We start from the raw sequence: 25,060 nt of genomic DNA, 5'->3' as shown, positions 1-25,060 counted from the left end.
TTCTTAAAGCTCTATCTTCTGCTCCTTTCAACATCTGACATCTAGTATTGTGTCTAATACAGAGTGAAAGGCTGAATGGCTGATAAATAGAGATGTCACACATGACTGAAATTCACACATTATTAGCCCCTTTTTCATTGCATTGTACCCTTGCAATCAAATTTTATGTGTGTACAGACACCTTGTCTGACAACTTGAGCCTCTTTGACTGGCAATGGAAGTGAATGCCAATTGTGAAGATTTCAGTATCTACAGATTGCTATTTGCAGTGTGCCTGTCAAATGCCTTATCCTGCTTTATGCAGACTGTGTGTGAGAGAACAGAATTGAAACCTTTTTTTTGAAACCTTCTTCAACAAAATGTAAAAAATAAGAACCTCTTCTCAAAAGGACTACAGACATAATAGCTTTAAAGAGGTGTGATGCTTGAAGCAAAGCACAGAGTATTGAATTTGTATGACATGTTTCTTTACGTGATACATGTATATGTACTAACTTTGAGATAGAGATAAGATGTCAATGATCCATTTTATGATGATACATCAGGGCCCCATTTCATAAAAGATGTTAGGATGGCAACTCTTGCTGGAATGGCAACTTCCGATAGCAACAGCCAATCAGGAAGCTGGATTCTTGTCGTTGTCATGACAATTGCCATTCCAGCAAGAGTTGCTATCATATCAACTTTTTATGAAACGGGGCCCTGGACTGACCCTTTGTGGTCAGTGTGAGGATAGCTACAGGTCAGCTGTTAAAGGGACTGTACAGTACTGGTTCCGTTTGAGGTAGGGATTCATGTTTTGAACATTCCTAAGTGAGATAATGAAAACCCTCTTATGAAATATGAAAGAGCATGTAATTCTAAGAAGGATTCAGCGTTTATTTGATGAAAATTGGTTTTCAAATGGCTGAGATATCCAAAAAAGTGCTAATAATAAAAGGCGACATGCCCCAACTTTACTAGTATCTCTTTGTTTCACCTTCTTTTTGGATATCTCAGCCATTTCAAAACCGATTTTCATCGAATAAACTTTTGATACCCCTTAGAATTGCATGCTCTTTGACATCTCATAGAGTGGTTTCTGAATATCTCACAAAACGTTAAAAGCTAAATCTTCACCTCGACCAGAACTGTACACACCCTTTAACAGTGCAGTCTTTCCAGTTCACTTCAGTGACAGAAAGCTACTACACAGAACCTACTTCTTGTGTATCCTACTAGCAGTCTCAATTCACTATAGTTTACTGAGCTTCGGACCAGTCTCACACTGGCCCCAGTCTGCAAGGAGACAATCTAAGAAAATCTGAAAAAAATCTAGCGAGCAAGAGTCTGGTTCCAGTATCCCCACATATTAACAGATGACATCAAAATCTCCCCTCTCTACCTTGTTTATTCAGAGGGAGGGGGTTATGCTTCTTTCATGGCTTTTCTGTGATATTTCTCTTTTTCATTTTCTCCAATATGTAGTGTCTGATATGAGTTGATACTTTTCATTCAGTTGCTTGTATGTCTTAGGCTGAAAGGTGCCGGGAGCATGATGTCTCTATGTTTTTGGTTTGATGTGTCCCTCAAGATATTCCTGCTGCCAATGTACAAATGTACATCTATAGATTAAACGGCTGTACTCTCTATTTGAAGAATATACAATGTATCATTAATACAGTCAATGCTCTTTTCTCCAAAAAATGCAGCGACTGCTGTTCCTGGCTCTCCCTGTCGTGCCAGTGAGTTTGAGTGTGTGACCGGGGACCAGTGTGTGCCTCTTGGATTCCAGTGTGACGGAGATACCGACTGTGCTGACAGATCTGATGAGATAGCCTGCGGTTGGTAGAAAACTAACAGGCTCAGTGACGAGTTTCTATTTCTTTAATTGATTTCCACTAGTCACTGCCAAAGTTTCACATAATGAGAAATCAAATAGATTTCAAGACATTTCACCAACTGTGGTTTCAGGAAATTCTCATACTTTCAAATGTGCATACTGGAAAACGCTAAAAATTGTTTTCACAAGTTATATTATAGATGTGAATGCAAATGGAAAGTCAGTCAGTATTCTTCAGATAGGCTTACCAGTAGCTGTCAAAGTTATCTACATGAAATCTTAAATTTGACCCAACACATCAAAACACATGAACTAATTGGCACTTGCTGATTTTTCAAAAGACTCCAAAATATGCGTTATTCATCAATTCAGCTGATATTGGATTTTTATTGTTTGTGAGGTTTTTTTTCTTTATGTGAGATCTATCTTCTAAGTTTATAAGCATGACAGTTTTTGTAGAGTCTCTTTTTTTTTTGCCATCGGAAGTTGATTTGTGGAATTTTCTATTCATGAGGTAGGTGAAAGTGTGCATAAAGCCATTCAGAAACTGTTAAATGGGCAACAATAGCATATAACATTGAATACTTAAAAATGAGAGATTGTTGTTGAGCATAACAAGTTACAGGTTATTCCGATAATTCCTTCACACTGGCTTCAATGATGCTTTCAATACCTTTATATTCCAAACACAAAGAAAGAGTAAGTTGTCCACTCTAAAGACCCTTAACTTCAAAGCCCTTGTCTTCAAATCAGAGCCCATATTTGGCAGTATTCAAATGCACTGCAAGTTGATAGCATGACGATTTTATTGTGACCTGTTCAATGCAACACATTTATTGTCTTTGCAACTTGATGCTAACACTTTTTCAAGTTAAAAGTTTAGTTTGCCATAAATTGACGAAACATTTGGAACCAGTGACTTCTTTTTTTTTCTGGAAAAAAAAAAATCATTCATGAATTTTTTTTAACAAACAGATTGGTCTCAATTATATATACATGAGCTGATGATGTACTCTTTACAGTATCCCTTTTTTTCCACACGCATCTTCAGGTCAAATTATTGAGTTATTGTATTGATTTTCAAGGGCAGGAAGTTCAATTTGCTTAATTTTGTGCTGCAATAATTTTTAGGTATCTTGTGTACAAACTGATAGGGGAGTTGTACAGCTATGGTATCAGTACCATGACTATACATACATCATTTTGACTGATATGAATATCAAAACTAACATTTTACACTTATCAATGTTCTGTGACTGTCCCTATTTGTTTGAATTCAATAAAGCTTTGACTATAATATTGTTTGACATTACACTTTATCAGGCACTTGAACTTGTGTATGTTAAGCGGCCTTCCCTCATACAGGTATAATATCGTGGATGCGGGGCGGAACGTAATTTGGCGTATTGCTGGCGGATGCGACGGGAAAAATGCAGTGCACGGATGAGTCGCCGTGTGTGCAGGATGTCCGCCGACTGCCCGCCGACTGCCCGGCGGCTGTCAGGCGGGTGATACGCCAAATTCGGTGCAGACGAGCAGGGGTTAGGCCCGGCTGTGACGAGTGATCCGTCGGGTTGTACGGATCAGTCGGCGGATACAAGGAGTACAGTAGGGATGCCTCTAGGGACTCGTCGGCAAGGACAGCTAATACGGCGACTGTCCGCCGACTATGACGGCTGGTCCGAAGGATACAACACGACTGTGGCCAGTCGCATATATAAAGGACCTGCCGCACAGCCTCTGGTCATTCGTTCACAAGACTTCAGAGAGGCAACATATTGTCGTACATGTCGATGTGATCTCGTCGAAAGCAGAGATACGAATGACTTCTCTGGGCCAGCGCACTCCTATTTATACTACCTCCAAACCGTAGTGGACCTGTCCTCAAGCCGTAGTGCACTCGTCGGATCATACGTGGTATCCGCCAATATTCATCGCATACGTACCTCATACGTGGCACACCCGTCACAGCCGTGAACCCATCCGTGACGCATCCCTGCACACCCGCCATGGAGCCGTGGTGGATCCGACGACTTCACACACCACATGTCTGCCACGGCTATTCACGTATGCGCCCGATTAGCCGCCGGGTGTAGGCGTATGTCCGCCGGCTGTGCTACGGGTGTGTCTTACCGGGAGCAGAATCCCGGATATTTCAAACATGTTTGAAATTTTCGCGGCGTGGCCATGGCTTCGCCGTATCCGCCACGGCTACTAGGGATGCCCAGGGGTGTACTGGGGATCCTCAGGGATGTCTCCCGGATGAGCAGGGATGGGCATCCGCCGTCGATACGCCGTACTATACCTGTATGTGGGAAGGGGGCTTTATACTCATGCAAAATTAGAGATTCTTCAGTGTTATTGAAAGCCCTTTCCAAATAGTCACTGTTCATTGTTATCATCAATAACCATAGCAATTGTTGTTGTTATTTCTCCTTGTTGGAATGAAAATTAGATAAGATCATTGTACCTGTTTGTCTTGCAGTAAGAAAGAAGAAATGCTATGTTTTATACTCCAGGTCAGCCGACTGTTATCCAGCCACCACAGGATCAAATTCAAGCCCAAGAGGGTTCCAGGGTAGAGATACGATGTGAGGCTCAGGGCATCCCAACACCAGTCATCTCCTGGAGACTAAACTGGGGCCCTGTCCCAGAAAGGGTAGGGTCTTCTTGGACTGATGTTCCAAGTTCTCTTGATTTTTCATGAAGTTGGACATGCAGGGTAGAAATTGTCTTGGTATGAGATTACATGACCAATCAAATGTGGTCTCAATATTTTCTTTTACAATGTTGCCTGTACAGAAATAGTTCATGTTCAACTCAGATATTAGGTACATGGGTTTGGATTTAATAATACACAGTACATCTTGTACATCTGTTTAGCACTACCCATCTTCTTTTTAAAGCATGTCATGAAACATGTTGTCCCCAGCTTTTGTTATCTGGTATCTCTTCACCAACTTGCATTTCAGGCCATCATCACAAGTCAGAATGGAGTCGGAGTTCTTGTACTGGAAAATGTGCGTGAGTCTGACCAGGGAGCCTACACCTGTGAAGCCATGAATAACCAGGGCTACATCTTGGTACAGCCAGATGCTATCCTCACTGTCATAGGTATGCTACAGCAGAGAGATCTCTCCTCTGTTGGCTTGCTTATTGGTTGGAGCTGACAGGGAGATGCATTTCTGATTACTTGTTTCTTTGTGTATAGTGATTTTGATGCTAAATGCAGAGTTATTGATTTTCACATATTTTTGCAAATCAGTGATGTTGGTCATTATACAAGCAAATTAATAGGGGTGATAGTGTTGTTACCTCATAAGTCTATATTACCCATGCAAAGATCTTCACAGCATTTTCAGAAGAGTTTCAGATTCTAGGATAAATTGAAAACATAATGATATCCTATGCATACATTCAACAATGCTGACATTCATGGGGGTAGAGTTGCAGCCTTGTTGTTGCTAAATTGTCAACTAAAAACATATAATTTTCATGTACCAACCATTTGGGGTTTTAGAAGCAATGACATCACCACCTCATGCCTGTGTTATTGTCCCCGCCGAACGAGTTCGAGCAGGGGACTATGAAACGGGCTCCGTACGTGTGTGTGTCCGTGTGTCCGTCTGTCCGTCCATGCGTCCGTGACCCGATTTTGATTCTGTTTGCTTTATATGATAGCACTACATAGGAGCTTTCAAACTTCTATACAGAATTTCAGTTGTGACCTTTGACCTTGACCTTTGACCTATATTGTACATTTTGCTTCAAAATGCTACTCCTTCGCCATTTCTAACCCAATTTTGCTTCCGTTTGCTTTATATGATGGCACTAGGTGAGGGCTTCAAAACTTCTACACAGAATTTTGACCTTGATTTTTGTCCTATATTGTACATTTTGCTACCAAATGCTACTCCTTCGCCATTTCTAACCCGATTTCGATTCCGTTTGCTTTATGTGATGGCACTAGGTTAGGGCTTCGAAACTTCTACACAGAATTTTGACCTTTGACTTCTTTGACCTTTGACCTTGATTTTTTACCTATATTGCACATTGGCTACAAAATGCTACTCCTTCGCCATTTCTAACCCGATTTCGATTCTGTTTGCTTTATGTGATGGCACTAGGTGAGGGCTTCAAAACTTCTACATAGAATTTCGACCTTGGACTTCTTTGACCTTTGACCTTGATCTTTTTACCTATATTGTACATTTTGCTACTAAATGCTACTTCCGGCGGGGACATATATTACGCACCGCGTAATTTCTACTTTTCCTTGTTGATCCAGTATCGCTGTTTCATGAAAACATGTGAAAAAGAAAAATTCCCACACCCTCTTGGCTTTCAGCCAGTTTGATTGAAACCTCTCGAGTGGTAATTGACCTTATTTTTTTCCATATGTACGAGAAATTATGTTTTGTTTTTGGATATTCGAAGGATACTCTCAATCTTAATTGTGTTTTCCTGACATGATATCAAGGCCTCTAGCTTGAAGGGTGGCAGAGGCGTTACGTGTATGTATCTACTCACTTCGTTGTACTTACATACAAGTACGTACTTATCATTGTCAGTGTCATGACTGACATTCTAGTGTCAGTTAGAAGTGCAAAGCTCATTCATAGATAGAATGGTAGATTCCAAATATACATTTTTGTATTGCCCTTTTGTCTGCTTGTTCCAGATCTCATTATCTATTTGTAAGAAAAACTGTTCAGGGGATTTTCTTGATACCTGGCCCCAGTATATGCTTCATGTGGTGTAGATGCTCTGACTAGCTGTTGAGGCACAAATCTTTCAAGGTCAACCGTCAAAGTCACTATTTAAAAAAGAAAAATTAAAATGGCATTTTTCAGCTGTAAATTCAGCTATGAATGTTCAGTGGAAATATATTCTGGTAGGAAATAGAGAATCATTTACATAAAATGGTTGTGGTGACATTGTCAAAAAGGTCAAAAGTTATGGTACTTGTGCTTTGCATTATAAAAAATTATTTCTAGCCATTATTTTACCTAGGAATGTCCATTAGTAATGTAATTTTTGTTGGAAGGTTAGAAATTACTAGACAACAATATGCATAAACATAGGGATGATACACATGTGTAGTTCATAGGTCAATATCAAAGGTCATTGTACTTTAGTAAGGGAATTTCATTAAAAAAGTTACATTGTACTCATAAAGCATTATTACCTCCGCCAAGGGAGGAGGTTATGTTTTCATTACCGTTGGTTTGTGTGTTTGTTTGTTAGTTTGTCCGTGTGCAAAATAACTCAAAAAGTAGTGAACGGATTGGGATGAAACTTGCAGGAAAGGTTGAGAATGACTCAAGTAACAAACGATTTACTTTTGGTGGTGATCCGAGAATTTTTGGGGAATTTATGAAGGATTTTTTATATTTTGGTAGGTAGGGTCAATGAACTTAGGAGTTCAGGCTGCGCGTATTTGAGGTTTGCATGCGCGCACTAAAGTGCGTGCTCTAGTTTCTGCTAGGGTGAGGCGCACCGTGTAGGTGAGGGTTTATGACGTAACAAAGGCTTCTACATTGGGAAATCGGGCGACTTTCAGCACACAATGCTATAATAATATAGTGCGTATGGGTGGAAATCACTGATATCTCTATGGAAGAACAAGATCAGTGGTGGAAATGAGCTGCATGCTTGGCAGAGGTCTGCACTCTCAGAGTGCTTTTCTAGTTCAAATTGTTGCCCATAATTTTTTTCTGTGTGGCAGTTGTAGCAGTGAAATTACAAAAACAGAAGGAAACAAAACCTCTTACTTTGTCATTTTCAGCTACACAAACTATCAAAGGGTTGTAAATGCAGATGGCCCTGCAATGATTTGAAAAAAAAAAGAAGAAAAAGGATGAGGTGATGATCGATACTGATAAAGCGAGGAGATCAAACTTGACAACAAGAGTTAACCAGCCTCTTCTTTCTTTCTCTTCCAGCTGGGCCTAGTGTGTGCACCGGAGGCTACTATAATGATGATGCTGAAGATGTCAGGGAGTGCATTCCCTGCTACTGTTTTGACCTGTCCAGAACCTGCTACAGTAGCAGCTACTATCGGGATGAGGTACGTTAACAGTACAAGTTGAACATGTCCTCCATGTCCTTACTCCAACATGTATTCTAAATTGCAAGGATGACATCATACTGTCCTTCCATGGTTTTGTTGATTTTTGTTGTTGTTGTTTACTCTTATTCACTTTTGTCTTGCTCTTTGTTTTTGAGCATACTATTTCTTGAACTTGAGTTGTTATGTTTTTGCCACATTTGCCTTGAGTCATTCTGGTACCAGTAATCACCATATCTCACCATTAAGTAGTTAAGTGGCATTGACTGATAATTCAAGAGTTGTTATGCCTTTTACCCTTATCAGGCAAGGCTTTCTTTCACGGAGTTTGGCAATCCTCAAGGGACACAAATAGCAGAGCTTCCTTCACCTGGGGCAGCGTATGAAACTCTGGACTCAAACTTGCTGACTGTCAACCCATCCAGGAGAGAGATCCTAGTGTCAGACTTCAGCAATCGCCTCCCTACCTCCACTTATTACTGGGTCTTGCCCCAGGCATTCACAGGCAATCTGGTAAGGCCTTTATACAGGGCCTCATTTCACATCTCATAAATGTGATTCAGGAAAAATGCAGGGATGGATTTCATTTTACTTGATCCAGGTGTGCGACTGAAGTGCTAAATATACACTGTACCTTGTAATATGAAATAAGAGTACGCTGTTATCATGTTCTCTACCTTTGCAAGGCTTTTGCAGGCCTGTCACCCTAACTTATGCGTACCTACAGATACATGCCTTAACATTTAATTTATTATAAAAAAAAATGCCATGATCCAGTTTTGCCAGCATCATGTGGATTACATCATATTGGAATGAAATTGGTAGGTAGCATGACAGGGCTTTTAACTGAGACAGCATTATTCTTCCTTGTAATTTTTTGTGATAATACCTGTAGTTAGATTTCCATCTCTGTGGTCAGATTTATATACTAGTGTTATGTATGTGCTTTTGTTCTTTATGTAGCTGACGAGCTATGGTGGAAACCTTCGTTACCGTGTCAACTTCATTCATTTGGCATCTTCTGCATCAATTTCTGATGTCTATATTTATGTAAGTTTGCCCTGGCACAATCACCAGAATAGTGTGTTGAAGTGTGAAAAGTGTTCAGTTTTGTCCATTTTAGTCTGATCAGACATTTATGCATACAACTGTACATTCCAGAGTAAATCATCATAAACAGGGACATCAGACTATGTTGAATTACATTTAATTTTAGCTTTAATGTGGCACCTAATCATAACAGAACTTCCTTTCAGTAATAGTAAAGCATGTAAATTTTGTATTTTATGTTGCCAGTGTGTGTTGTACCACAAACTCTTTTTGTGTTTCTTAGCTTATAATGCCTTATTGAGATGTAATGGGAATCATAAATTGGGGGAAAAAAGCAGTAGGCTTTCACATTTTATTTGCTGTCCTCACAGAACTGTTCAGATTAACAACAACAAAACAGCAGGAAAGATATAATTCAGGAAGACAAGCTTTACCGTGTATTTCTGAAGTCTCTTTGTTGAACAATAATGGAGAAAAAGCATTAATGTTTTATATATTTTTCATTGTGAATTCTTGAAGACATTAACATAGAGGTCATTTGAAAGTCTTGTTCTCTGGTGATGATTTGTAACCTTTCATGTTTATTTTTTTGCAGGGCAATGGAAAAATTTTGTCCTATGAGATAGGAGTGCAGCCTGTGTCAGGAACCCCTACTCAACGATCAGTTCCTCTTACAGAGGTAAACAGATAACAGGCATACAGATGTGCCTTGTGGCGAAGACTGCTGTCTTCAATCAGTATGGTATTAAGCATATTAAATAGTTTTTGTCTTGCTCGCATAGCAGAAGTGCGACGTAAGCGTTACTTTTCCATTATCAGTATTGTTAACAAGATGGTGTACTCTCTCTAACTTCTACAACTTTGAGCTATGACCACCATATGTGATTCATATGAGTCATATATTGTATGCTCTCAATAATTTCCACAGCTTTGAGCTATGACCACAAAACTCTCACTGTAGGTACATCACAAATTGTGACATACATTGTACTCTTACAGAGATCAACAGATATAGGGCAGGCAGGTGTGCCTTGAATGCAGATAAGACTGCTTTCTTCAGTCACTGTTGTATTTAGCAAATAAAATAGTATTATCTGTTCCTTGTTGCTCACTTATTCAATGTGATTTGATTCTGTTACAGTGTAGATATGTGCATATGTATTATATAGTATACATATTGTGCAGAGCTTCTTTCCACTGTGCATTTAATGTGTGCAAAGCTTCTAAAGTAAGACAGTACCTATTTCATGTGGATTGATTACAACAGATGTGACTCAACTGTCTGTAGATTTAATTGATGTGCATCACAAAGTTATCCACAGAAGCCAATAGCACCTTCAAGCTCACATCTATCCATGTTCCTGAAAATGTGGTGCATGGATTATCTTCAATTCAGTTCAATTCATCTTGAGGAAGTACTTATACTGTTGAAGGTTGCATCTTTGTGTTTTACTAATTATGTTTAGGATGGATGGAAGATTGTAGTGTTGAGAGGAAGTAGTGGACGTGGAGACCTGGGTATACCCATCGAGGTGGATGCCTCTCGCTCTGACTTTATGATGGTTCTACAAAATGTGGATGCAATCTTGATCAGAGCTACATACTCCTATAGCATGGTGGAATCGAGGTAAGAGAGGCCTTTCTTTAACCCACAACATATCACTTTCATGTTTTCATGCCTCCAATGGAATTGTTACTACCACATGGTGAAAATTTTATTTCCATACATTTGTGGCAATCAACATACAGTCATGTGTGCCCGATGGCTTTAGGAGATTGTATTCTTTGCATGCCTGGTTCCACTGTTTACATCTTCCTCACGCAGCCCAGTTTTGCCTGTTTGCTTTTTAAAGAGTGGTATAGCAGAATCAATTGCTGTTTGAATACTTAATTTACTTCTCAAAAAAATTCTTAAGAAATTGTCCGTGGAGTATTTGGACCTTGGTAATGGCTGCAAAATTCATGGTCATATCGAGGATACACTGTCATGTGTGATGATTCGTCTACATTCATAGATATGTTTCTTACCCTCATTAAATTATGGATTATATACATCATTTGATGAATTCGTGATTCTGACTGGTTGAATTCAACCATTGCCCGTTCTGTATGCAGCTTGTAGCATCCAGGCGAACCTTAAAGCACCCAAACTGCCCTTGTTTTGATTGTTGGATCTCAACTCCATGCTTATGACTCTCGGAGTAAGTTCCTTAGGTCATAGCATGAAGTTGAGATCCCTCAATGCAATGATATCAACCATGCCCTGAAAAGCAGTCTATATCTGTGTACTATAATATTTCTCATTTGATTTATAGCAGGGGCGGCAATGTTTGCCAGAGAGTTTATACCACACATAGCTTGGTCTTTTGATCCTAACTCTCATGATCCCAATGCACCTATTCAATCTGCCTCCATCAGATTTGACCTCTTCCATGTCCTCCATGTTTTCAGTAGCAATTCCAACCACTGCCAGTAGCTTTCAATATGTGACCCGCCACAACAAAAGAATCCTTCAGTTGCAGACAGCTGAGCCGAGAAGGTAGAGTTTGAAGTCAGTTCATCAAAATCAGTCAAAATGATTGGATTTATGTTTTTGGCATAATTTTGTAGTCTAACGTATCGTCTGTCAGCATCGGAAAGACAACTTTGAAAGTGGTTTTCTTGAAACGCTGATTTCTTAAAACACTTGACAGGCGCTAATAAAATCATCGATATCTCCGCAACCGAGTACAACCGAGTCGTGTCATGTATGAAAATAAATTGGAAGAATAAGGGAATGATGTCATATCATTTTCAAATAATTGACCTCCCCCAACTTTCGGATCCTCTTTATAGTAGCGGGTCACATATGATTGTTTTCTTTGAATAACAATGCAGACACTTTCAAGCACATAAAATGATGTAGTGATATCTCTGTCATACTCCCAGTCTGATGCATCCTAGGCCTCTCCATGAGAGATTTTTTTCCCTCTTTCAAACATGATCCTGGTAACATTTTTTTTTTTTACTTTTCAGTCTTGCTGATGTTTCAATGGATATCAGTATCCCAGAAAACAATGGTAGGGACAGAGCAGTGTTTGTTGAAGAGTGTGTCTGCCCAAACGGCTACACAGGAACATCATGTGAGGTGAGGAGCTGTCTTTACTGGAATATCCTTTTGATCTATTTGACATTCACTAATAGGTTCTTCAGAATGGTCTCAAAATACTGAATACGCTGAATATTTCGTGAGGATTTTATTTTCGCGAATTTCGCGAGTCAGCTGCTATTCGCGAAATTAAAATCACATGAAAATATTGACTCTAATGCTGATATGAATTTGACGTACGTGTATACATTTCTCTGTTCAGTACAGGACCCTGCAATCGCGAATTTAACCACTTGCGAAATTGTCGGGAAGTCCCGATTCGTGAAAATTTAGACTCGTGAAATATATGGCATATACAGTACTCAGTCTTGTGGTTGCCTGCTTATGATGTCTCTGTAGCATCCACATAAAGCAAATCATGATTTAGATACAGCGATGTGAAGTATTCTAAAATTGACAAATTTATGTGTCTGTAAATTACAATTATGTGTATTTTCTATTTGTTAAAATCTATGAATGAAGCATAAGCTTTGTTTTTAATGATACCCTTCTTCTTGCTACATTGTTGTGTAGTCATGAAAGTGGAGTGAAGCTGGGTGAATATTTCTGTGACAGTAATACTGAATGAATATCTCTAGTTTCATTGGTAACATAAAGACTTAGATCTTGAACAGAGTCTGAACATTGAGAGCTGTGTTTTCTGCTTTTTAGAATGTTGCCTGGCATAATCTGCACAAATGTTTCGATGTATGTAGTCAGAACATGAATTTGGTCATAGTCAACATTTTCATCATTTTTAAGCCCCTCGCTAGTGTGCTTTAGTGCTTCAAAATCTAAAATGTGAGGTAGGGATGAAAATAACCAACATGGAAATTAAATCAGTATAATCAATATTAAGTATTGTTGAAAATACAAAATGTGAACAGCAGTTTTATTCAAAAAAAGTTTTTCTAGAATAAACTGTCACTGTGATGGTTTATTCAGAAAATAAGTGATATCTCCTTCTATAAAATGGGTTCAAGAATGTAGCCAATTGGAAGCACTGAAATGAGTCATGTTTGCGCTCATGATTTTCTCACTAACATGCATGACCGTGCAAAAAGTGTGCAACGAAAAGTCATAACAGCACGGCGTGTTATCCTATGGGACATTGCAGAGAAAGCGTAACTGCTCAGTCACTGACGTCACAATGTTTACACTAGCAGTGCACACTCAATCAGTTGTTACAAGTGCGCCGCGCGCTACTATACGTGCTGTCAATCCTGTAAACAACTTCTAGTTCGGGCTGCCAGCCGGCCTTTCTTGTGCATAATATGTGGCGTACGTATACTCTTATGCGTACTTATATGTGTGGGATTTCCGAGTGCGACGTGCATAAATGTTTGGGACGAACATCTTCGGACATCTTGACTTTTAAGCGAGTGCTACATGTAGCTGACTGGTATTGACCCACAAAGGTACATGAAAAATGCTGTTAGTTTTCAACCCATTTTATAAATCAAATAGTGCACAGGTTTAAGTTTGTGACGTTAGTGGAGATGCAGCGCACTCGCGGGTATTTACAATTGTGAAACATGCACGAGGCGAATGCACTCTCACCTGTGTATTATTTGCATAATATTGATAATTGCAGATTAGTGATTTCTTTTTTTTTTATGGTAAGGTGTTTTGTAATACAACTGAACTATACATTACGCATCAAATGTGATGATTCAAACATTTTTTTTTTTAACCACTGCTCCCAATGTTGATAGTGGCTTTAAAGCTAAGGGTCTCAAAAATCCATGTGTAGACATACATGTAACTTAAATTTATTTGTGTGTGTGTGTTATTTTTTACTCAGTTTGACAGCGTGTGTCAAAATTCTTCTTTAACCCTGATTTGTTATTCAGTCAAATGTATGTATAGCTGTAAAGCAAGTTTTGGCATACATTAGGAAGTTTTGCAGAAGCAGGGGCTACATTTTTTAACAGTGTCTTCAATTTATGTTCAGTTTACCATTTTGAATGACTTATGATGGTAAACCATGCAGAGTTGAATTTGCAGGGGAGGAAAAGTCTTGATTCTTTTGACGTGCCCAAGGGTCATATGTTCTGCAGTCTCACAATAAACTGAATGTTCTAACTTATATGCCACTGGTGATGTAATGTAGAAAACACCCTAATTTGTATTGCTGAGGTAACCATAGTTGTTCATTGCATCGTAAAGCTATATTTTCAGCATTTTCATCAAGTATTGCTGTACCAAAATTTGAAGGAATTAAAACCAGTGAGAGTAATGTTGATTTCATACATTTTGGTACTGTGCGCACGGTTATTGGTTCAATTCCATAAATGTTTTATCCTGTTTTGTGTTTTCTTATTGAATCCTCTCAATCTCATCCCTGATATTCTTATAAATTTTCTCTCACTTGTTAAGAGCTGTGCAACTGGTTACTACAGAGTTTCAGCGACAGCTGACAGCCTTGGTGTGTGTGAACCATGTCAATGCAATGGACATTCTCTCACTTGTGATGCTACAACAGGAGAATGCACGGTATGGTATAACCAGAGGGAAAACTTTAATTTGCCACTCAACAGTCGGTATCAAATTGTGGTTTTGAGTGGCAAATGGTAGGCAAACTTAAAGGGACTGTACAGTACTGGTTGAGGTGAGGATTCAGGTTTATAACATTCCTGAGTGAGTTAATGAGAAACCTCTTATGAAATATGAAAGAGCATGTGATTTTAAAGAGGATTCATTGGTTTTCCAATTGGCTGAGATATCAAAAAAAGTGATAATAATAAAAAGCGACAGGCCACACCTTTTATTAGGATCTCTTTGTTTCACCTTGTTTTTTGATATCTCAGCCATTTCAAAATCGATTTTCATTAAATAAACTTTTGATTCCTCTTAGAATTGCATGCTCTTTGACATCTCATAGAGTGGTTTCTGAATATCTCCCAAAACATTAAAAGCTAAATCCTCTTCTCAACCAGAACTGTACAGTCTCTTTAACATGGCGCTAAGCTTAAATGAACATCGCGGAGGTTGCTAGGAGCATACCTTCTATTGTCAAGAGGTGAAAACTGTCTTACCAATGCCCGAAGTGGGCGGGGGGAGAGACAGACAAATTCAAATTTTCTTTTCTCACATTGTAAGTAATAAACTACAGTAGTGCTATGTGTAAGATTAGTGACTGACTGCAAGGTGAATTTGCAATACACAAGCATGAGCATGAGACCCCCAAGTTTCTTGTTTTTGTACCAACTGTAAGATTTTAACATTGTAAAGGAGTAATTTGTCATAGCAAGGGATGTAATGTTGTTAGTTGGTATGGGTAGCCCCTGTGGGGTCCCAGTGGTAGGATGCTTTAATGGTATTGTTTTTAGATACCTGTACATGGAAAATGTCAAAATTGCTCATGGCCATTTTAAAGGAAAATTCAATCTTCTGCACAAAATCATCTTCCATAGGGGTGAGAAATGTAAGTTTCATTCATTTCTCTGTCCAGATGTACAAGTAAATTGTATTTTATGTAGATTTTACATCTCTTCACACTTGGAAGAGTGTCCATTGAAATTTTGGAAGGGCCCCTGTCAAGGTAGTTTCATTTAGGGTCAAGGTAGTTTCCATTTAGGACCACCACATGAAGGTTACAACAAGGTCAGCTTTATTGTGGAGCTTCAGTGAGCATCAACTCACCCCCCTCCATAGAACTCTTCCTTCAGAGGAAAGCAGAATGTCATTCAGAATTCTGTGGAAGATTTCATGATATCTAAAGTCCCAGTTGTCTGTTTCTAGGTGTGATATTTGGTATTATTTTACACAGGCATGTACTGGAAACACAGTGGGACCATACTGTGACAGCTGTGCAGAAGGATTCTTTGGTGATCCAGTGAGAGGCATACCCTGTCTGACCTGCCCCTGTCCTCTTACCACCTCAGGAAACCAGTAAGCACCAGTCACTCGTCACTGTGCACCTTCCTTATACTGATATGAAGATATTTAAAGATGTTAAAAGTGATGCAGAAAAAGCTAGTTTAAAGAGCTGTCAGTATGTTATGTTACTTGCTGCCCATGTGTATCATAGTTAAATTATTTGTCACAGTCATAATACAAGCGATGCTAACAGTTAACATTTGATGTAAATTTCAGTGGGATTTCTACGCAAGATCTGTCAGCTGTCATTTTGCATTTTCAGTTGATCAAAAATATGAATAAATAGTGAACAGAGGCAACCATTTTGATCCTAAGGTTCAGAATTTTGTTTCTTTTAAAAGGCTTTTGTTCACCAATGGTGTCCTGAGAATTATCCTTACTTTTCCAGAACCTATTGACATTTGAGATCAATCTCTTTTTCATAAGTTGCTTTTTTTTTTTTCAAGACAAGGAGTTTCATAAAGCTTGTGTCAACATTCATAAATAAGTGAACAATTACTAGTGTATTTGCTCTCCTATGTTTGAAGCCCAGACATACATTTGAATTATATGAGTGTATAATCAAAATGAATATATAAATTTTTATTTCATTTAACTTACTGTGTATAAAAGGCTTCATTGGGTACAAGGATTAAATATTTATGTTGAAAGATGGGAATTAAGGAACTCTTTATCTTGTTTGTGTTTTGAGGGACATAATCTGATTGATGTGAGCTTTGTGTTGGCTAGGTTTTCCCCAACATGCCTGCTGGACAGTGATGGGTCAGTGACATGTGATGCCTGCCCTACTGGCTATGGAGGAAGACAGTGTGAGAGGTGAGTATCACAGGAGCTCCTGTCCTCCTCAGTTATGTGGAATATTCAACTAAAATGGTTAACATCATTCTGTTTCTTCCATAACAAAGGATTTAATCAGTAATTCTTGTTCTTTCTTTTCAGTATTTCTTGTTCTTTCATTCGTTGACATTAAACTTTTAGATTCCCTTTGTATCTCTCTGTTTCTTCCTGTGTAATGTACTGTACAGTGTATTTGCTAGGTGTCCTATTTTTCATGTAGATGACTTCATCCTGGAACCATAAAGTGTGATAATATGTCTTTGCTTACCTCATGACACTACTAGCTGTACCCCACCCTATATGGGAAACCCAACCATCCCAGGAGAAATCTGTATTCCAGGTATTGGTGACTGCAGTGCTTATGGAACACTTCTACGCACTGGATCTGACTGTATCTGCAAGGTGATCCTCCATTTTATTACATTGCCACAGTAGTTTGGATAGACTCATTTTAAGGGCTACACATACATGTACATGTACATGTAGGTGTATTTAAGGTCTCCCTTCAAACAAGAAGTGCTGCTACAACAAAGCCTGAGGGACTTGTGAAATCACCTCATTGTATTAAATTTGTAAAAATAACCTTGATATAACAAGAGCTACTGTATACCTGTTGTTTCATACTGAGAGCACACAGTATTACAGCAAGATTTACACATACAGCTACCACATATTTTAAAGTATGCAACATGCATTTTACTTAAAGCATGTCATTAAGTCGCTTGAGATAAGTACTACAAATAGTTTGTTTTGTATACGGATTTAGGTACACACATGTACAAATTTATGATTGAAGAGTTAACTTGGGGAAGATATTTGAATTTGTGGAAATGCATATCTTCAATAAGCCTGATTACACATGGAAATAGTCTGGAATAACAAAAGAATTAGAATAACTGTATTTTGAAAGTAGCGACCCACTAGAGCAAACTTAAAAAAAGAACAACAACAACAAACATATGCAATAGGAAATACTTAATTTTATTCTATGAGTAGAAATAAAATTGTAAATTTATACAGTCAACCTCGCATAAGTCGAATCTATTTGGACTTAAGAAATAGCTTCGACTTAGAGAAAATTCGACTCATGAGGAATTAAATTCAATAGCATATAAAGAGGAGGGACTTGAAAAGACCTTCGACTTAGGCGATTATTTGACTCATGCGAGGTCGACTTAAGCAAGGTTGACTGTAGTAACTCATCTTTTCATTTCTGTCTTCTGTCCCAGAACAATGCTGAGGGTGTGCTGTGTGATCAGTGCAGGGAGGGAACCTTTTTCCTCGGCCCTGACAACCAATATGGCTGCATCCGTTGCTTCTGTATGGGGGTGACCACTACTTGTGACAGTACTGTTCAGTATAAGTCACAGGTGAGCAGTCCTTACACTGATGCTGAATAGCAGGTCCAAGTGGTAGCATCATACATTGCAAGCTAAAGTTGATCCCCAAGATTTTCCAGATCAGAACAGTTTTGATTTTCTGAGTGTGTACAAAGTGTTCACAGCTGACATAACAAGTAAGCAACAATGCCTTGCCGACAAGTATTCATGCCTAGCCAAAACATTTTGGTTCAGTTTCTATGATTTCTTATTTTTGAATTTGTTATTTGTCCCCGCCGAACGAGTTCGAGCAGGGGACTATGAAACGGGCTCCGTACGTGTGTGTGTCTGTGTGTCCGTGTGTCCGTGTGTCCGTGTGTCCGTCTGTCCGTCTGTCCGTGCATCCGTGTGTGATCAAAATGTTCAAAATGCTACTCCTTCGCCATTTCTAACCCGATTTTGATTCTGTTTGCTTTATATGATAGCACTACATGGGAGCTTTGAAACTTCTATACAGAATTTCAGTTGTGACCTTTGACCTTGACCTTTGACCTATATTGTACATTTTGCTTCAAAATGCTACTCCTTCGCCATTTCTAACCCGATTTTGATTCCGTTTGCTTTATATGATGGCACTAGGTGAGGGCTTCAAAACTTCTACACAGAATTTTGACCTTTGACTTCTTTGACCTTTGACCTTGATTTTTGACCTATATTGTACATTGCCTACAAAATGCTACTCCTTCGCCATTTCTAACCCGATTTCGATTCCGTTTGCTTTATGTGATGGCACTAGGTGAGGGCTTCAAAACTTCTACACAGAATTTTGACCTTTGACTTCTTTGACCTTTGACCTTGATTTTTGACCTGTATTGTACATTTTGCTACCAAATGCTACTCCTTCGCCATTTCTAACCCGATTTCGATTCCGTTTGCTTTATGTGATGGCACTAGGTGAGGGCTTCAAAACTTCTACACAGAATTTTGACCTTTGACTTCTTTGACCTTTGACCTTGATTTTTTTTACCTATATTGTACATTGGCTACAAAATGCTACTCCTTCGCCATTTCTAACCCGATTTCGATTCCGTTTGCTTTATGTGATGGCACTAGGTGAGGGCTTCAAAACTTCTACATAGAATTTTGACCCTTGACTTCTTTCACCTTTGACCTTGATCTTTTTACCTATATTGTACATTTTGCTACTAAATGCTACTTCCGGCGGGGACATATTTTACGCACCGCGTAATTTCTACTTTTCCTTGTTTGTAGTAGGACAAGTGAGGGAGAGTGTTTGCTTAGCAGTTAAATTCTGTGACACACCATGTCACAGGATGTTGAGTAAGATGAAGTTGAGTTTATATGTGAACAACAGTATGCTCAAAACAGTATCTTCCTCATGAACCAAGTGAATTGTCAAGTTGTGCAGGTGTTTTGTTTAAGATTTGTTCCATTTGTTTCTCTTTGATTAAGACATTTATTTTATGTTTTCCAGGTAAATGCAGAATTTTCTCGTGATGCCCAAGGAGTGGGTCTCAGCAACCGTGACTTCACAGAGAATGTAACATCTGCAGAGCTGATAGTTAACTTTCGTCTGCGGGAGCTCACCTACTCCCTTTTTAGGAATCTGCCTGCTGACACATACTACTGGGTCTTGCCTGCTAGGTTTAGAGGAGACAAGGTGTGTTTCGTCTTCATAGTATGAGTTTCTCTTTCTGTAAATTTATATTAGAGAATGCTCAAAACAAGAGACTGCAAGTGAAATGAATTTTTTTACATGTTGGATGATCAAAGCTTTCCCATCAAAGCCACTTTGCTGGAAATATATGCATGTAAAAGAGCAGCAGTCAATGAAAAGCTGGAAACATAGTTGTGTGAATGTCAATATAACCAGCAAACATGAATTGCCATGGGCCATTCAAAATAGTGGGTCTTTTTTGTTGTTGTTGTTTTTTTTTTTTGTCATTCTAGCAGAACATCTCATCCATAGGACTTTGCATTACATTTGATGCATTCCATCCAAGTCTTTATTATCAAAGTTGATTCATTAATTGATCATAACACTGTGTACTTTAGCAAGTCTTACATGATAATGAGGAAAGGAATGTTGTTTGTGTAATCAGTAACTTCTTGCTTGCTGGTTGATACTCTGGTTTGAAACTGATAGAACCTTGAACATCGAGGAAAGTGTAAATTATTTATTACAAATTTGTGCTTTGTTTACTGAAAGGTTTAGACGTGTATGTGAATGTTCTCTCAAGAAATTGATAAGGATGTTTTAAACTGTGGTGGAATTATTGCATAGTTTAAAATTAGTGACTCCTTTGCAAACTCTTGTTTCCCTTCATCTCAATCTTTTCAGGTGTCTTCGTATGGAGGATTTCTTCGGTACACAATCGTTGTGGATAACTATCGTGGAGGTTTTGCTCCAGAGGATGTGCCAGATGTAGAAATCTCGGTATGTCCATCATCAGTGACACTCATCTTTGAATAATGAACTTGTGCAGTGTTTGCTGTTAAGGAACTTAAAATAAAATTATGTGTGGAATGTAAATGGTGTCCACATACCTATAATGGTTTGCATCAATTTAAATACATAGACAATTGTGTAATGCATGTATTGTAACAGTTGTACTCTTATCATTTTCATAGACAGATAGTACTTGACAACAATACTATGCATATGCACCATCTAGTATCAATAGTGAAGTATGCAGGTACGAGGTATGTATGAAGAGCATGTGCTACAAATGAAATACATCACTGGCCAATCCTAACAACAACAGTAAAGAAAATCCCTCTGTTTTAAGAGAACATTTTTTTTTCTGTCCCTATTTCTCAATTCGCAGATCCCTGGGCATCAAGAGTGATAAAGACATTATGTCTCTTGGTTGTCTGTCCATCTATCCAACCAGATATCTGTGTATATATTTTGAAATAATTGTTCAATAACTATAAATTAGAGATTCCTCAAATTTTTGCAAAGAATCATGACAAAGCAATTGCGGGAAAATATGTTTGAGAAACTCAGAAAGGTCAAGGTTTAATGATCAAAGTTTTCACTTTGTTGTTGATGAAGCCACAGGGTGAATGCTGATAACTGATATTTTCATTGGCTTTCACACAGTTTTATCGTATGTAGAGCATTCACCCAACAGACTTAATGCAAACGGCTGGTTGGAAGCAGAAAATGCACCAAACAAAGGCAAATTCATGATGTCATTGATGCTGATTCATCAGACAGATCATTATATTATATTTCACAAAATAGATTGGGAGAAATATATAGTAATGGCAGGGTATCAAATATAATTGTTTATCCTATTGCCAAAGAAAAACAACAATAGAAATTTCTAGGTTTAGTGCACCCTTTATTATATAACTTGTAATGTATACTGATTTAATATGAGAGGTTCGTTGACTTCATACTAAAGATCAGCTGACAAATGCCAGACTCTAAGGAGAAACATGTTTTGAATGAAATTGGATCATAACATCCCATCAAAATGTGAGGAATATTTCAACAGATACATGTATACATGTATGAATTGAGTTAGCTGTTTAAAGTCATCTGACATGCTATTGGAGACAACCTCAGTCACTTGACTGTAAGTAAAAGTAGGCCTATGATTAGCTTAGTACAGAAAGGATAAAAAATACTAGTGTTACTGGTATATTTCTTGTGTTGGAGAATTGAATTTCTTTGTCAGTGAAGGTGTGCTAGTTGAGTGTAATTTATTTTTTTAAACGTTTGTGCATATTGTGAATTTCTCTTGGGGAACATTTTTTCCTCAGGGAAAATGCTGATAACCCATTTGTGCTATCAGGATATTTAGCCTTACTGCTGTAACATTCAAGCCTTGTTATTCTTTTCTAGGGAAATGGAATTACCTTGGTGTACTACAGTAGGCAACAAGTTTCATCCCGTACTGACGCATCCTTTAGAGTACCTTTCTTGGAGGTAAGATCATAGTTTGCATGTTGTTATTGGAGGTCTAGTATGATTCAAAATATAGAAATAAATGTTTCATGTCCTTGAGTGGAATATTTCATTAGGTCAGTAGTTGTCATTTGTGTATGTTGGAAATGTGGTTTCAAGAATTTGGCATTTAATTTGTGTTTTTACAGAATTTTGTTTGTAAATGATGATTGTGATGATAATGCTAAATCAAAGAAATTGTGAGATATGACAGATGTAATCATACAAGATAGTATTTTTGTATGTCACATTCACCTTCTGAGTAGTATCCTTATAGAGGGCTCACTTCATGACTTCAGAATGTTTTATGTAGACAATGTGTTATTGTTACCCAGTCACATTAGGGCATGTTGTGTGCATGCCAATAGTGCACTTTGTGTGGTTGGTATGGATACAACGCAAACCTTATTTTTATGTGATTACAATTGTGCAGAGTTTGTTTCATTTTTTTTTTTTCGTTTTGAGCTTAGAGAGAGAGGAGAGACACATAAATACATAAATATATGTTATGCTCATCGGCGATTACATGAAATAACTATTTATTATCCAAAGTTACCCAGCATTGGTGATCACGTATATCCAGGATTTTAATACGTTTATAATCGAGTGGACAGACTTGGGCTGTTTATTTATGCAGAATAAAAAGCCATTCAAACCAGAAACCTGTGGCAGACGTCATCATATGCCTGTCCAGCTTACAACAACAAGAACTCAACTTATGTCCCACTTGCATGCATCTACAATGTATGACAGTAGCTGAAATGGTTTCATGTGCACCAATTCAGTCATTTTAGTGTGTGTAAGTACATTACAGCATATAACATGAAATGATGCTACACTTGGCAAGGCTGTTTGAGATCTAGAATTTTGTTGTGTTGTATCATCAGCAATACTGGGTTAGACTGGATCAGGAGCCAGCCAATAGGGAGAGTCTAATGATGGCACTGGCAGATCTTGACTACATCATCATCAGAGCTACTTACAACTCTCTCACCAACACAGCCAGGTACAGTAGGTCTGCGTGCTACCCTATCATATGATAGTATGCACATACATGTATGGACTACTTTTGGGAGCATAATGAATATCATTGCCCTAAAGGGATCTCAACTCCATGTTATGACCTGATGAGCTTGCTGCGTGAGTCATAGCAGGGAGCCTGAATCCCGACAACAATAATAACCAATAATAATAACCAATATTTATATAGTACTTTTACTAAACAGGCACAAAGCGCTTTAACAATTTTAACAAAATACAAGAAATCAACAACATTTTCCAAACAAAACAAAACAGAGAAAGCACAAAGCAAAACAAATAAACGATGACTTTACACTTGTCAGATCACTAGCAGTTGAATTAAGTCAGAGCTATAAAGAGGTCCTACTTTTGGAACAAATAAGTTTTCAACAGTCTTTTAAATTGATCTGTGTTAACTGCTGATTGGATATTGGCAACAGTACCCAAACTGAAAGCTGTCTACACCTCTTTTATGTACAGACTAGAATTTACTGAAATTTAACTTGGTTGATCACAATCACGCTAGCCATCCGACAGCACTATTGCTGCTTTTGTATAACTATGCCTGTTTGTATGTGAGGCACTTTCACATAAGAAAATTTCTTCAAAAAGCTATGGTGATCATGTCAAGTCTCCGCTGTGCTAAAAGCATACACGAAGTAGTGCCGGAGGCATTATGTTTTCGGGTTGTCCGTCCGTACGTACGTCCGTCCGCTTTCGTTTAAGCGATAACTTGAGTAATATTGACTGGAATTGTACCAAACATGGTCCAAGTATAAAGTATGATGGGGCAATTACTTGATTAGATTTTGGGTGAAATCGGCCAAAGGCCAAAGTCAAAGGTCAAGGTCAAATCATGAAATTGTATCCGATTACGTGATAACTCAAGACTGGATCGAGCAAATTTCACCAAACTTTGTCGGAGGATGATGTATGATGGGACAATTACTTTATTAGTTTTTTAGTGAAATCGGACAGAGGTCAAAGGTCAAAGACCAATGTCAAATCCTAAAATTTATCTGTTTACGTGATAACTCAAAACTGGATGAAGCAGCTTTCACCAAACTTGGTCCAAGGATGATGTATGATGGGGCAATTAGTTGAGTAGATTTTAGTGACATTGGCAAGAGGTCAAAGGTCAAAAGGTCAAGGTCAAATGCTAAAAATGTTGCTATTTCCCCCATATCTATGCAATGCTCGAAGGTATTTTCTTGAAACTTAGTGTAGACATGTACTACTGCATAAAGATTCTCCAGAGAGAGTATCATGTCATAAGGTCAAAGGTCAGGTGAAAATGTTGCAATATCACTTTTCATGCAAATGGTTCAATGTATCTTCATGGAACTTGGTACATACGCATGTACTGACTGGCAGGGATTTTCTAGGGAATTTAGGGGTCATGGGTCAATAGTCAGGGGTCAAAGGTCAAGGTCAACTCCTCAAAATTTTACTATTTCCCTCATATACTAGTATATGCAATGCTTGCATTATTAGTTTTAAAACTTAATATAAACATGCATTACCTAATGGAGATTCTCTGGGATATTTCCAGCCAGAAGGTCAAAGGTCAAAGGTTAAGGGTAAAAGGCCAGGTTTCAATGCCCCCCCCCCCCAAAAAAAAAAAAAAAAAAAAAAATCTATTTTGTACTGTATTTACACTCTTTCTTCATACCTTGGAAATTACTCAATTCATAAACTTATAAAAGGGTCGGTCAGAAGTCAAGTAAAAACTCTCAATTCCCCAAATATGTGTACCTGCACTCTTAGACAATTATAGCAAACCCAGTTCAAGGAAAGTGAACATTCAAGATATTTCTGACAAACCTGTCATTTCAATATTTTGCCAGTTATGTGAAACTGTCATCACACATTGTGAAGACATTGCACTATACACCTATTGGGAGAATCATGCATTATGGCGGAGGCATCAGTCGCCATAGCGACATTTCTAGTT

General features: G+C 38.3%; 1 protein-coding gene across 1 annotated transcript in view; it reads left to right on the top strand.

The window, feature by feature from the left end:
• LOC139731795 (basement membrane-specific heparan sulfate proteoglycan core protein-like) overlaps positions 1-25,060 on the top strand; it is a 278,824-nt gene that overhangs the window by 161,332 nt on the left and 92,432 nt on the right. Inside the window, exons 9-26 of the mRNA XM_071642667.1 lie at positions 1,692-1,823; positions 4,342-4,481; positions 4,795-4,936; positions 7,768-7,892; positions 8,199-8,405; positions 8,856-8,942; positions 9,538-9,621; positions 10,409-10,569; positions 11,958-12,069; positions 14,449-14,565; positions 15,842-15,963; positions 16,681-16,767; positions 17,073-17,190; positions 18,018-18,158; positions 19,603-19,788; positions 20,470-20,565; positions 21,985-22,068; positions 22,974-23,092. Of these exons, the coding sequence (XP_071498768.1) occupies positions 1,692-1,823; positions 4,342-4,481; positions 4,795-4,936; positions 7,768-7,892; positions 8,199-8,405; positions 8,856-8,942; positions 9,538-9,621; positions 10,409-10,569; positions 11,958-12,069; positions 14,449-14,565; positions 15,842-15,963; positions 16,681-16,767; positions 17,073-17,190; positions 18,018-18,158; positions 19,603-19,788; positions 20,470-20,565; positions 21,985-22,068; positions 22,974-23,092 (2,260 nt within the window). The remainder of the gene's footprint in view (positions 1-1,691; positions 1,824-4,341; positions 4,482-4,794; positions 4,937-7,767; positions 7,893-8,198; positions 8,406-8,855; positions 8,943-9,537; positions 9,622-10,408; positions 10,570-11,957; positions 12,070-14,448; positions 14,566-15,841; positions 15,964-16,680; positions 16,768-17,072; positions 17,191-18,017; positions 18,159-19,602; positions 19,789-20,469; positions 20,566-21,984; positions 22,069-22,973; positions 23,093-25,060) is intronic.

The sequence above is a fragment of the Diadema antillarum genome, unplaced genomic scaffold, assembly GCF_040938485.1.
Source record: "Diadema antillarum isolate AM-2024a unplaced genomic scaffold, OU_Dant_1.0 seq00000385_RagTag, whole genome shotgun sequence".
NCBI lineage: Eukaryota > Metazoa > Echinodermata > Echinoidea > Diadematoida > Diadematidae > Diadema > Diadema antillarum.
This window is presented reverse-complemented; position numbering and strand designations above follow the sequence as displayed.